The sequence below is a fragment of the Lithobates pipiens genome, unplaced genomic scaffold (assembly GCF_037356315.1).
Source record: "Lithobates pipiens isolate NorthernLeopardFrog02 unplaced genomic scaffold, aLitPip1_a1.2 Scaffold_23, whole genome shotgun sequence".
Classification (NCBI taxonomy): Eukaryota; Metazoa; Chordata; class Amphibia; order Anura; family Ranidae; genus Lithobates; species Lithobates pipiens.
Window position 1 is genome coordinate 68,234,389 of NW_027507785.1, and position 13,975 is coordinate 68,248,363.

Genomic DNA, 13,975 nt, shown 5'->3' on the forward strand with positions numbered 1-13,975 from the left:
CTCAAATTTCAATTTAGTTTTAGTCATAGTCTTTTGAATAAAATGTCATTTTAGTTGTAGTCTTATTTTAGTCATCTTAATTGTTTCAGTTGTATTTTAGTCAAATAAAATAGTGTTCATTTCCTCGACTAAAATATTTTCATTGAGGGAATTAACACTGTTCTTGGTTTTATAGCTTGGAAGGAATTCATTATGGGATTTTGTAATGCTTAACAAGGGCAAAAGTCAGGAGAGTGAGGCCGTGGCAGGTTTTAGTTTCAATTTCAGGCCTTTATCAATTCTTGGATGTGTCATGACAAGTCTTTATTAGCTCTACCTGTAATCACCCCTACAGTCCCTAAAGCAGTAAATTCCATCTGTACAACCTTTCATATACAAACCGGAGGAAGTGCGCCTGTTTACATGACATACCTGAGGTGGGAGGGGCCCCTTTCCCTGGGGGAGAGATAAGATTCACCTTACTAGAGCTGCTCAGATAAAACCTCAGTCAGAATATACACATCATGGAATCAGCACACAGGAAAGGCTTCTACACTCAGGAGATCAATAAAACAAAATGGGAGGTTCCTGTGCGCTACAAAGAACTGAAAGCCATCGGCTCTGGAGCTTACGGAACCGTCTGGTAAGTCCTCAGAACTAGGGAGTTGCGTCAACTCAAACTTTTTTCAGATCTGTACTTAAAGAAATACTGAGGCTACCATCGCTGACCTTATACGTTTTGTGGCTTCCATCTCGGATCTGGAACAAGCTTTAGCCAGTAAAGTCAGAACTCTTGACTTGCATACTTGCAGGTCAGTGACACTGGAAGCGTTGAAGCCACTGGATCAGAAAACTCAGAAGGAGGTCAGCAATGGTAGCCCATATGTTTTTCTTATGAAACCTTTCCTTTAGAAGACCAGTAAAGATGACCAGTAACACTTGTAAGGGTGCCGGACTGGGACTAAACAGGAGACCTGACTGGGTTGCCCAGCTCAAATTATATAAAAATGATTAGATAGTGATTTTTATTTGCAGATTGCCCTAACACCAACTATTTACATTGTCAGCAATGTCTTCCATTATTACGTGTACTATGTATATTCCATTTACATACCTCCCAACATTTTGAGATGGGAATGAGGGACACCTACTAGAAAAAGTATGTAGGCATAGGACATGCCCCCTGCCACGCCCCCCTCCCTTAAAGGAGAATTACCTGGAAAAAAAAGATTAGTTAAATCCGCAAGGGCGTTTTTTTAACCACTACTATTCCTTTATATTGTCTTTTACATTTTAGAAATGCAGCCATTTAGAAATCAGATAAAAGGTTTAGCACTTGGAAACACTTTTTGAAAGATAAATATTGCATTTTATATACAATTATATAGATCTAACCAAAATGAGGGACAAATGAGGAAGAAAGAGGGACAGAGGGACTTTACTCCAAATCAGGGACAGTCCCTCGAAATCAGGGACAGTTGGGAGCTATGTACACGGTGCAAGCGATGGAAGCAATTTCCAAACTTTAGGTCCCGTTCAAGACACATTGTGCTAGTAGGGTTGCCACCTCATCCAATTGGTGTCAAACCCGAACACATATGAATTACACAGGTTCTGAGGATAATTTAATGCAGATAATGCACTATGTGAGTTTAATTACCACCTTAATCAGCCACAGAACCTGTGTAAACAGTGTTTGGGTTTAAAGGGATGAGGTGGCAACCCTATGTGCTGGGCAGTCTTCTCTAACTCAGCCCCCTAAATAGGCAAGTCAATTTGCCTTGAGTTCTGTGTATTCAGTTCACACCACAGCGTTGGTGTGATGTGCACTAAAAAAGGAGGATATGCTCTACTTTTTTTTTCACCATAGCTTACTGCAGTGTTGCAATGCATTACCCTGCTGCAGTGCGTAAAGTTGAATTAAATGTCATATTGATATTTCAATAAAGTTTTTTTTTTTCAAAAAGGTAAACAGTGTGATACCATATACTCTGTGTACAGTGCCTGCAAGGCATGCCTAGTGCAGAAGCCTGCTGGACCGATAGAAATAGGATTATTACCTTTCTTGCCAAAACTACAACTACTTTTTGTATTATGATATTAGGTGATAAAATGTATTTCATCTAGTCAAGCCTGTAGTCTCAGTCTGTTGTTACCCCATATAACCAGGAATGAGCACCCTCAGGATGCACATAGTGTAACTCTTGACTACTGTGTGATTATCTGTGATAGAGATGAGTAGTAAAATGTTGGCAACATTTTTTTTGCCACAAAATATCACCAAAAATATCACAAAAAAAAAAAAAAAATCACCAAAGCACAATTTTTGAAAATGTAAAGATTGCTTGAAAAAAAAATTGACTTTTCTCGTGTATTAGAGTTCACATATATGTGAATCGGACGCAGGGAAATCCACATCCAATTCGCACATATGTGAACTATAATACACAAAAAAAGTGTATTAGATGCGAATTGATTTGATTAGATGTGGGTTTCACTGTATCCGATTCGCAATTCCCTGCATTCAGGCCGCAGTCCACATTCCAAAAGGGTCCTTTGCATCTTTGGGTCCAGTTCAGGTGCAAATTCAGGCAAAAATTCGGAACCGGTGAACAGCGACGCACTGGACCCCATGCTGTGAACCATGGCGGCACATATGTGAATCCAGCCTTAAAGAGGAACTTAAAGTGGTTGTAAACCCTTACAACCAACTTTGACCTACAGGTAAGCCTAGATTAAGGCTTACCTGTAGGTCCAAGAAATATCTCCTAAACCTATACGGTTTAGGAGATATTTGCCGGAAGACAGCCACCGCTGTCTACGGCGCATGCGCCGTAGACAGCGGCACAGGCGCACTGGGGCAGGCTGCAGATCGTGGCGATATGCCGCGAGTGTCGGCTCCCGTGCGCATGCGTGGGAGTGACGTCATCGGAAGTCGCTCCGGGATCCATGGCAGCGGCGAAGAGGAAGACGGAGGACCGCTTCGGGGGCTTCGTTCTCAGGTAAGTTATTCATAATGAGCTAGTATGCTATGCATACTAGCTCATTATGCCTTTGCCTTACAGGGTGTGCTTTTTAAAAAAAAAAAAAATTTGCCTTTACTTCCTCTTTAATCTCAACTTGTGTATATTTTAATCTCCTCTTACCCTTATAGCTGGGCTATCTTCAAAAAATATACTCACATGGTAGTTGAATCCATTATTGATTCGCTGTGATCCACCACTCCATGCTGCACGCTGGGTCTGACATCTTGGCTTTTTACATCATCAGGATCTCATTCTTGCCCAGACAGGAACTATAGTTGAGTTAGCCTGGAACGTGGAAAAATTAAACCAAATCAAAATGGCAATTTTAGATTGCTGGGTTTCCAGAAAAGTAAACATTAGGGTTTTATTGACAATTATTATTATTATTAGTAGTATACAGGATTTATATAGCGCTAACAGTGTACGCATCACTTTACAACATAAGGGCAGACAGTACAATTACAATACAAGCTAATACAGTAGGAATCAGAGACCCCTGCATGTAAGGCTGGATTCACACCTATGCCGTTTTGGTGCTTTTTGCATTTTGCAGATTTACAGTCCATTTAACATGGTTTCCTATGGAACACGTTCTGTAGTGCAAATCTGCAAAATGCAAAAAGCACAAAAACTGCATAGGTGTGAATCCAGCCTTACAAGCAGGGCCCTCTGATTCCTACTGTATTAACTTGTATTGTAATTGTACTGTCTGCCCTTATGTGTGAATCCAGCCTTAGAGCTTACAATCTAAGAGGGAGGGTCAAGAGATACAAAGGGTCTTAACTGTGGGAGATGAGCTGGGTAGGCCTCACTGAAGAGAATGTTTTGCAGGGATCGTCTAAAAGTAGACGGAGCAGGAGATAGTCAGACAGATCTTGGTAGGGAGCTCCAGAGGATGGGAGAGGCTTGGGAGAAGTCCCAGAGGCGAGCATGGGAGGAGGTGAGAAGGGAACTAGAGAGCAGCAATGTCTTGGGAGGAACAAAGAGAATGATTAGGTTGGCATTTTGAAACAAGGTTAGTGATGTAGGTGGGGGCTGAGTTGTGGATGGCTTTGTAAGTTTTTGTTAGTATTTTGAATTTAATTAGTTGGGTGAGCAGTTTCTGTGGAGTGCTGAGGGCAAAATCTAGACTGTAGGAAGGGATCAAGAAGGTTGTTCTCAGTAAAATGGTTGCTCAGTCAGTTGTTCAAGGAGTTTGTAGGAAAAGGGGGGCAATGAGATGGAGCAAAGATTATTATGATTGGTTATGATTGGTGAGGTCCAAGGAAGGCTTTTTAAGAATGGGGGTGACTAGGGCATGTTTTAGAGAGTTGGGGAAGATGCCAGAAAAGAGGGAAAGATTGAAGATGTGAGTTAGAGTGTGTAGGGTAGAGCCAGAGGGTGACCATAGCATTTGCGAGGAAACAGGGTCCAGGGGACAGGTGGTTAGGTGGGTATTCAATGCTTTTTGTATTTGTGATCTGTTGCTATATTGTTTAATTGTATCTTTTTATTACCTCTTTTATTCTTTCTGCTATTTTCTGGCACAAGAAAAGGTCAAAGATAGTTAAAAGGATCTTCTGTAACCCCGAGGAGCCAGTTAATGCCCATTGTGCCTTTGTAAACCACCTTAATTTTCAATTGCCCATTGACTCCAACGTATATTACCAAAATGTTAAAATTTCACCCAAATCTTCAAATTTCTGCTCAGTTTTTAGGGAAGTAAAACTCCCTTTCTCATCCCTCGTCTCAGATAAACCATGATGGATTCAGCCCAGGAAACCAGAGAGCAGTCTAGTCTAGCAAAGATTTATGGGTAGCTATGCTGGAAACCGTCCATTATCAGCAAACGCAGAGAAAGTAATTCCCTTTTAATGGCCCTGTTATCGTTCAGTCAGAATGATGCAGATTTGTTTCCATGAATTTGCATTTGCATTCACATAGCTCATGCTGGCACATTGCCTCCAGGGGAAACAGACAATCAAATTGTATAGCCAATGGACGATCAGGGTGTTTCTTTCACGACTCAAGGCTAAAAATGTAATTATAGCTGCTGACAGTAATACAATGTATAAAGAACTTGATAAGTGTAGGGAGCCAGCAACCCCCACTTATCTATTATGGGATTCCTCAAGCTTGTCCATATACTTTCTATATATTATTGTGTAAATTCCTTCTCTTTTTTTGTGGTATGCCCTATGATCTAAAAAATATGTCTCGCCAGCTCAAAATTTTCTGCATCCTTTCCTCCAAAAATCCTAAATGCACTTAGTCCCATTTTGATTGGTGCAATGGATCCACAGTTAGAGTGGTCAACAATGCACCCCCCTCTCCGTACCACTGTCTCACCACACAGCTTTATAGGAAATGGATAACTAACTAGTGCTGATTGACAGTCTTCATCTCTGGTAGCAGGTGCACAAGCACTTGGCACAGCGGGGGGGGGGGGGGGGGGGGACCCATGGATCACAACACAAGGAATGATAACTGTAATTGCTGGCTGCTAATAACTATTACCCTGTTCTCATAGTAGTAAAGGATCAGTCAGAGCTGACAGGGCTGTGTGATCGATCTGACAACTCCTAGTAAACATTCGCTGCATAGTACTTTAGAACTTTACTAGCACCAGGCAGGTTGATCACACAGCCCCACCAACCCTGACTGATCAATATCTATTGTGAGTGTGGGGGGATGTTTACTAGCAGCCAGCAGATAGATCACACAGCCCCACCAGTGCTGACTGGTCCTTTACTTTTGTGAGTACAGGCTGCATTTACAATAGAGGGAGGCTGTGGCTTCAGTGCTGTGCTGTAACACCCACATGCAAATATCCATAAATTGGGCTTCATTCTGGGGTGGAGCTGACAGCTTACACAAACAGAAATAAGGAAGGGTGTTTTAATGCAAAATAAGAGCACAGATCAGAATGGGACCAACTGCTACATGCAATGGGTCCCCTGGGGGATTCTACAAGGATATTCTAATTGTAGTGATACCTCTTCTTTAAAGGATCAGCTCTAATCAGAGCCAGGAGTATGTATTCAAACTGGCCATCTGTTTTTAGTATTTTGATATGTGTACTCTAAAAAAAAAATGATCTAAAACCCAATTTTTTGATTTTGCTCATTGCTAGTCACAGATAGAACGTTTAAAGTTGGACACAATTACATATATAAAATGCTTTTAAAGGTGTCACAATTTCCCTCTCCCATAGGAAGTTATGAAACAAATTCCTGTCCCTTAACCCCTTCCAGCCCCATGAGAATGGAAGAAGCTATGAGTACTTCCGTTGCCAAATTACTGGGAGCAAGCAGCTGGCAAATCTCGTACTTACACAGATAAATACATTGGGAGTAATTATAAGTTAAGCTAACGACCTGCAGTGATGACTGCTCAGTGCAGCATGAAAATAGCATTACGTGGATGGGCTTTTCATGTTCCTGCAATGCCTGGCCTCTTCCATATATAACCTGCTCAGTTATATGGAAGATGATTTGTCTGGCTCCGCCGTACAGTGCGGCCCATTAAACAAAGCCTGAATGGTGATTCTGCAGAGGCTGCCGGTAATTAGGCCGCAATTAAACAGTCATTACATTGAAAAACTGCTGACGTTTACCGTGAATCATTAGAGGACATATATCCCTGAGCAACCGACTTTAAAACAGAATTTCCTTCCACTCAGCAGTAAATAAACTTATATAATGGCAGGTAGCCACTTGGTATTTTGTATTTTAAAACCTAACTCCAGGCAAATAAAAAGACAAATGTTAATGTGGGTCAGTAGTTATTAATACAGCATTAAATTTGTTTTTTTATTTACAGTTTAGCAGTAAATGAGGCTTCAGAAAAACTGGAATTGTAGCCTTGATCTAGCCCCCTGCTGGTTGCAAGTGATAAATACAATAACATACAGTATCTTCCTACAGCTCAACTAAGGACTCTGTGACCGGGGAACGTGTTGCCATTAAGAAATTGCTGCGCCCATTCCAGTCTCTGATTCATGCCAAGAGAGCTTACCGGGAGCTACGCCTTCTAAAACATATGAACCATGACAATGTAAGTCCACATATCTAGACCAGACATAATGTGAGTAATGGTGGTGTTGCTGAGAGCAGCCAGATTTCAGCTATTATGTTCCTGGTGTACAATTTAAAATTAAAATTAATAATGATTACAATTTTCTATGCACGCCGACCTTTTCAAAATGTCTTATCATTTAGGTGTGAGACTCGTTTATACCTTAGAACTGGAAGACTGCATGAAGTGTTGCATTTTCTTCACATGTGTTAGTACATGTATTTTGGGGTGATTGATTGGTAGATTTAAAAAAGGGCCACAAAGGACTCTTCCAAAAAACAAAAACCATCCCCTACACTAAAACACCCCCAAGCACTTAAAGTATATCTAAAGACAAAAGATTTTATTCTAGTTTTGGAAACAGCATCAAAGGTTTAGACCGCATATGTCAAACACAAGGCCCATGGGCTGAATCCGGCCTGCTAGGCCTTGTCATGTGACCCTCACACCCAGTTTTGTGCCGGACCACGGAGGAACTCCATTCCACCTACTCCAGCTCTCACTCCTCACTGTCACTTGTAAACACAGGGGTTGTGGGTTGCACACTGTGCATAGTTCACCCTTAAAACCCTGCACTCTGTACACAGAACACCCCTGAACCTTGCACTCTGTACATAGCATACTCCTGAACTCTGCACTCTGTACATAGTACACACGCAAACCCTGCACTTTTTGCAAAGGGTCACCCCTGGAACTGAGCTCTGTACGTAGCACACCCCTAAACGCTACACTCTGTACATAGTGCACTACCAAACTCTGCAATCTGTACGTAGCGTAATGTTGAACTCTTGCACTCTGTAAATAGCACACCCCAGATACAACCGGCCCTTTGAGGGCAACCATACTGCTGATGCAGCCGTTATGAAATTGAGTTTGGCACCCCTGGTTTAGACCTTCTACTAGGTTTACATTGTTCCTGTTATGGTGACAACAACTTTGGTGTACTAGTTTTCCCCTCAATGCATTCGGCCAACATAGAGTTTTGGCTATGGTTCCTCTTTAATTTAGCCTAAAATTGTCCATTTTGACCTCATATTAATGATAGCTGAGCTCTCACCACTCTCTTACAGGTTATCTCTCTGCTAAATGTCTTCAGCGCTGATGACTCCTTGGAAACTTTTCAGACATTGTAAGTATGTAGGCAGGTGCCTATTACATTATTTCATGTGCTCATGGGGTTAATGTTAAGTTGGCCCTTTTTGGTCTGTGATTAGGGTTGCCACCTCATCCCTTTAAAACCATACACTTATTCATTAAAAAGGTTCTATGGCTGATTAGGGTGGTAATTAAACTCAGTTGGTTCCTTATCTGCAATAAATTGTGTAATACATATGTGTTTCAAATTTAAAGGGATGAGGTAGCAACTCTATCTGTGATGCTTTCTGTAGTGGGGATACGTACATTATATATATATATATATATATATATATATATATATATATATATATATATATATATATATATATATATATATATATATATATATATATATAGCAATGGAGGGTGCATGAGCCAGGGGGGTTGTCGGTCATGGGAGTTGGAAAGACCATACATGTGGAGATGTAGTGCTGCATAGTGAGTGTGGTGAGTGGAGTTACCATAGCTCCCAACTGACCCTGATATCGAGGGACTGTCCCTGATTTCGAGCAATGTCCGTCTGTCCCTCTTTCCTCCTCATTTGTCCCTCATTTTGGTCTGATCTATATGGATGTATATAAAATACACTTTTTATCTATCGAAAAGTGTTTTCCAGTGCTAAACCTTTCATCTGATTCCTAAATTGCTGCATTTGTGAATTCCAGAAGCCAATATAAAGGAATAGTAGTTTTAAAAAAGCACTTGTGGGTTTACCCAATCTTCTTTTTTTGTACAATTCTCCTTTTAAGGGGGCGTGGCAGGGGGCATTTCCTATGCCTGCATACTTTTGCTGATAGGTGTCCCTCATTCCCATCTCAAAAAGTTGGGAGGTATGGGTTACTGAGTCTTCAGCCATATTTTTTTTGTTGGAAATGATCACAAACTAAAAGTATGTGCACCACAGCATAGCCCAAATAGAGTATAGCAGCATATCATTAATAGAAAGCGAAGAAAAGGTATGTAACAATTGGAGAACTGTAATGTGGAAATACAATGGAATCATTGATTTAATAACCTTTTATTCGAAGCCTGATTTACTTTATGAAGAGTGAGAGTGTGCTCCTACAGTGAATAGGCATGGGGAATGAAGTGTAACCTTCTTGTTAACCTTCTGGGTAATGGAGATTAAGAAGTAAAGGGAAAGAGGAGCAGCCATCTCGGGAGAAGGGGCGGTGGTGGTCGGTGACGGAGGTTCTGTTGGCAAGGTGGACTTGGGGCTTTATGGTTTGCCCTTGTAAGTGGCAGGATCCCTATGTTAGGACCCTCTGCGTAACAGAACCCTCCTAGGGACTGGGCCTGGACCATACAGCTTTGGGTAGTTTACAGAAGCTTACCTACATACCTTCAGGTTGTAGAGAGTACAGTGTAATGTTGAATGTGTATATTAAATTGCTGGTGGATAGAATTTGCGCTCGACACGGTATCTATCAAAATTACTCTGTAGTCAGTGTCCATGAAGTTGTGTTGATCTGCATAGATCAATGCATACTCAATGCAAGGGCGTAACGTAAACAATTGTTCTCTATTAGCCCTTTTCTCACCATAATGATAAGTTGAAATCGTATTAAACCCAAAACCAATATTGAAATATATTGCAGTTTACAAATCATTTGATGTGGTGGCTGCAATCATTTTCCTTTGGTGATCTGGCCAGCAACACACCTCCTGCATTAGAATTCCTCCATTCTGGATGCAAGGGGCACCTATGGACAGCAGCATTGCCAATCTGGGGGGAGGGGAGTGTTAGATGTACTAGCAGATTTAGATACACTAACATATTGAAGCCAACTCCAGCTCACACTTTATAAGCCAACAGTTCATTCCTTTTGGAATAAAGGTTTCATATAAATAAATAAAAGTTGATCATTGTAAGCACCCCTGTTAGCAGTAAATGGTTTGTCTCATCATATGTATCTCATCACATGTATATCACCAACAGAGCTTAGAGCTTTTTCTTTTGCTTGTACTTTCACAGGACAAAGCCCACTTCCTGAGGGGGAACTGGCATATATCTTTGCATTCCATATACAGTGCCTTGAAAAAGTATTCACACCCCTTGAAATTTTCCACATTTTGTCATGTTACAACCAAAAACATAAATGCATTTTATTGGGATTTTTTGTGATAGACCAACACAAAGTGGCACATAATTGTGAAGTGGAAGGAAAATGATACATGATTTTCAATTTCATTTACAAATAAATATGTGAAAAGTGTGGCGTGCATTTGTATTCAGCCTCCCTGAGTCAATACTTTGTAGAACCGCCTTTCACTGCAATTACATCTGCAAGTCTTTTTGGGGATGTCTCTACCAGCTTTGCACAAATAGAGAGTGACATTTTTGCCCATTCTTCTTTGCAAAATAACTCAAGTTCTGTCAGATTGGATGGAAAGAGTCTGTGAACAGCAATTTTCAAGTCTTGTCACAGATTCTCAATTGGATTTAGGTCTGGACTTACACATGAATATTCTTTGATATAAACCATTCCATTGTAGCTCTGGCTGTATGTTTAGGGTCGTTGTCCTGCTGGAAGGTGAACCTCCACCCCAGTCTCAAGTCTTTTGCAGAGACAGGTTTTCTTCTAAGATTGCCCTGTATTTGGCTCCATCCATCTTCCCATTAACTCTGACCAGCTTCCCTGTCCCTGCTAAAGAAAAACATCCCCACAACATGATGCTACCACCACCATGTTTCACGGTTGCACGGTTTCACGGTAGGAATGGTGTGGTCAGGGTGATGTGCAGTGTTGGTTTTCCACCATAATAGCATTTTGCTTTTAGGCCAAAAAGTTCAATTTTGGTCTCATCTGACCAGAGTACCTTCTTCCACATGTTGTGTCCCCCACATGCCATCTGACAAACTTCAAATGGGACTTCTTAAGTCTTTCTTCTTGCCACACTTCCATAAAGACCAGATTTGTGGAGAGCGCGACTAATAGTTGTCCTGTGGACAGATTCTCCTACCTGAGCTGTGGATCTCTGCAGCTCCTCCAGAGTTACCATGGGCCTCTTGGCTGCTTCTCTGATTAATGTTCTCTTTGCCCGTCCTGTCAGTTTAGGTGGACGGCCATGTCTTGATAGGTTTGCAGTTGTGCCATACTCTTTCCATTTTTGGATGATGGATTGAACAGAGCTTGGGATATTTTTTTTATGACCTAACCCTGCTTTAAACTTCTCCACAACTTTATCCGTGACCTGTCTGGTGTGTTCCTTGGTCTTCATGATGCTGTTTGTTCACTAAGGTTCTCTAAGGCCGCGTACACACGGGCGGACTGTTCGCCCAACCTTGTTCGGCAAACAGTTTCATCAAACAGTCCGCTCAAAATTTGCATGAGCGGACTTGCCCACACACGAGCGGACTGTTTGACGAACAAGGTTGGGCAAACAGTTCGCTCAACTTTTGAAATGAACGGACTCGCCCACGTAAGGCGGAGGCAAATCCGCCCATTTCGAGCGCGTGTACAGGTAGGCGGGGCCCGCGAAGGAGACGTCGCGGGCTCCGCCGCCTGGAATGGGCTTAAAGGGGAACCCCAACGCCGAAAAAAATCGGCGTGGGGGTTCCCCCCAAGTCCACACCAGACCCTTGTCCGAGCACGCTACCCGGCCGGCCAGGAAAGGGGGGCGAGCGAGCGCGCCCCCCCTCCTGAGCCGTACCAGGCCGCGTGCCCTCAACATGGGGGGTGCCTTGGGGAAGGGGGGGCCGCGCGGCCCCCCCACCCCAAAGCACCTTGTCCCCATGTTGATGAGGACAAGGGCCTCTTCCCGACAACCCTGGCCGTTGGTTGTCGGGGTCTGCGGGCGGGGGGCTTATCGGAATCCGGGAGCCCCCTTTAAGAAGGGGGCCCCGGATACCGGCCTCCCACCCTATGTGAATGAGTATGGGGTACAATGTACCCCTACCCATTCACCTGTGAACTAAAGTACAATAAAAAACACAACACAGAGAAAAAATATTTTATTGCACAGCTCCGGGGGTCTTCTCGCCGGACTCCTCCGCTATGTGTGTGTAGCTCTTTTGCTAGCGGAGGAGTCCGGCTTTCTTCCTCCCCGCCGCCGGCCTCTTCTCCCGACTTCGGGGGTCTTGTCCCCCTCTTCGGTTCTTCTGCCGGGCCACCGCGCCTGGTCCGGTGGCCCGGTCTTCTGTCGCCGTCTTCCGTTCTTCTGTCGCCGCCTTCGGTTCTTCTGCCGGGCCACCGCGCCTTCTTGTAGCTCTTTTACAGGCGGTGGCCCGGTCTTCTGTCGCCGCTGTCGTCGCCGCCGTCGCCGCCGCCGCCGCCTTCCGTTCTTGTTCTTCTTCTTGTTCTTCTTCTTCTCCTGGAGATGTTGACTCGACGAGCTCTCCGGCCGGAATGCCAGAGCCGCGCTGTGCGGTCACTTATATAGTGACAATGGGGCGGTGTCACATGGTATATGTCACATGGGTTGGTCACATGGTGACCCCGCCCCCTTACGATGTCATAGTCCCCATGTGACATCAACCCATGTGACCAACCCATGTGACATATACCATGTGACACCGCCCCATTGTCACTATATAAGTGGCAGCGGAGCGTGTCCCTGGCATTCCGGCCGGAGAGCTCGTCGAGTCAACATCTCCAGGAGAAGAAGAAGAACAAGAACGGAAGGCGGCGGCGACGACAGCGGCGACAGAAGACCGGGCCACCGCCTGTAAAAGAGCTACAAGAAGGCGCGGTGGCCCGGCAGAAGAACCGAAGGCGGCGACAGAAGAACGGAAGACGGCGACAGAAGCCCGGGCCACCGGACCAGGCGCGGTGGCCCGGCAGAAGAACCGAAGAGGGGGACAAGACCCCCGAAGTCGGGAGAAGAGGCCGGCGGCGGGGAGGAAGAAAGCCGGACTCCTCCGCTAGCAAAAGAGCTACACACACATAGCGGAGGAGTCCGGCGAGAAGACCCCCGAAGACCCCCGGAGCTGTGCAATAAAATATTTTTTCTCTGTGTTGTGTTTTTTATTGTACTTTAGTTCACAGGTGAATGGGTAGGGGTACATTGTACCCCATACTCATTCACATAGGGTGGGAGGCCGGTATCCGGGGCCCCCTTCTTAAAGGGGGCTCCCGGATTCCGATAAGCCCCCCGCCCGCAGACCCCGACAACCAACGGCCAGGGTTGTCGGGAAGAGGCCCTTGTCCTCATCAACATGGGGACAAGGTGCTTTGGGGTGGGGGGGCCGCGCGGCCCCCCCTTCCCCAAGGCACCCCCCATGTTGAGGGCACGCGGCCTGGTACGGCTCAGGAGGGGGGGCGCGCTCGCTCGCCCCCCTTTCCTGGCCGGCCGGGTAGCGTGCTCGGACAAGGGTCTGGTGTGGACTTGGGGGGAACCCCCACGCCGATTTTTTTCGGCGTTGGGGTTCCCCTTTAAGCCCATTCCAGGCGGCGGAGCCCGCGACGTCTCCTTCGCGGGCCCCGCCTACCTGTACACGCGCTCGAAATGGGCGGACTTTCCGAGCGGGAACAGTCCGCTCATTACGAAAGTACAGCGGACAAGCCCACACACGGGCGGACTGTTCGCTCAAACACAGTTTCAGCGGACAGTTTTTCGGAATTTCCGAAAGACTTTGTCCGTCCAACTGTCCGCTGAAACTGTCCGCTGAAAGCCCACACACGAGCGGACTGTCCGCCCAAACACTGTTCAGCGGACAAGGTTGGGCGAACAGTCCGCCCGTGTGTACGCGGCCTAACAAACCTTTGAGGGCTGCATTTATACTGAGATTAAATTACATACAGGTGGACTCTATTTACTTATTAGGTGACTTCTGA

At 44.7% G+C, this 13,975-nt stretch overlaps 1 protein-coding gene across 1 annotated transcript in view; it reads left to right on the top strand.

Moving 5' to 3' along the window:
* Positions 1–453: 453 nt before the first annotated feature.
* The window catches only part of LOC143927635 (mitogen-activated protein kinase 12-like), an 80,005-nt gene continuing 66,483 nt past the window's right edge, over positions 454–13,975 (top strand). The window contains exons 1-3 of the mRNA XM_077451817.1: positions 454–622; positions 6,911–7,040; positions 8,132–8,190. Of these exons, the coding sequence (XP_077307943.1) occupies positions 504–622; positions 6,911–7,040; positions 8,132–8,190 (308 nt within the window). The 5' untranslated portion in view covers positions 454–503. The remainder of the gene's footprint in view (positions 623–6,910; positions 7,041–8,131; positions 8,191–13,975) is intronic.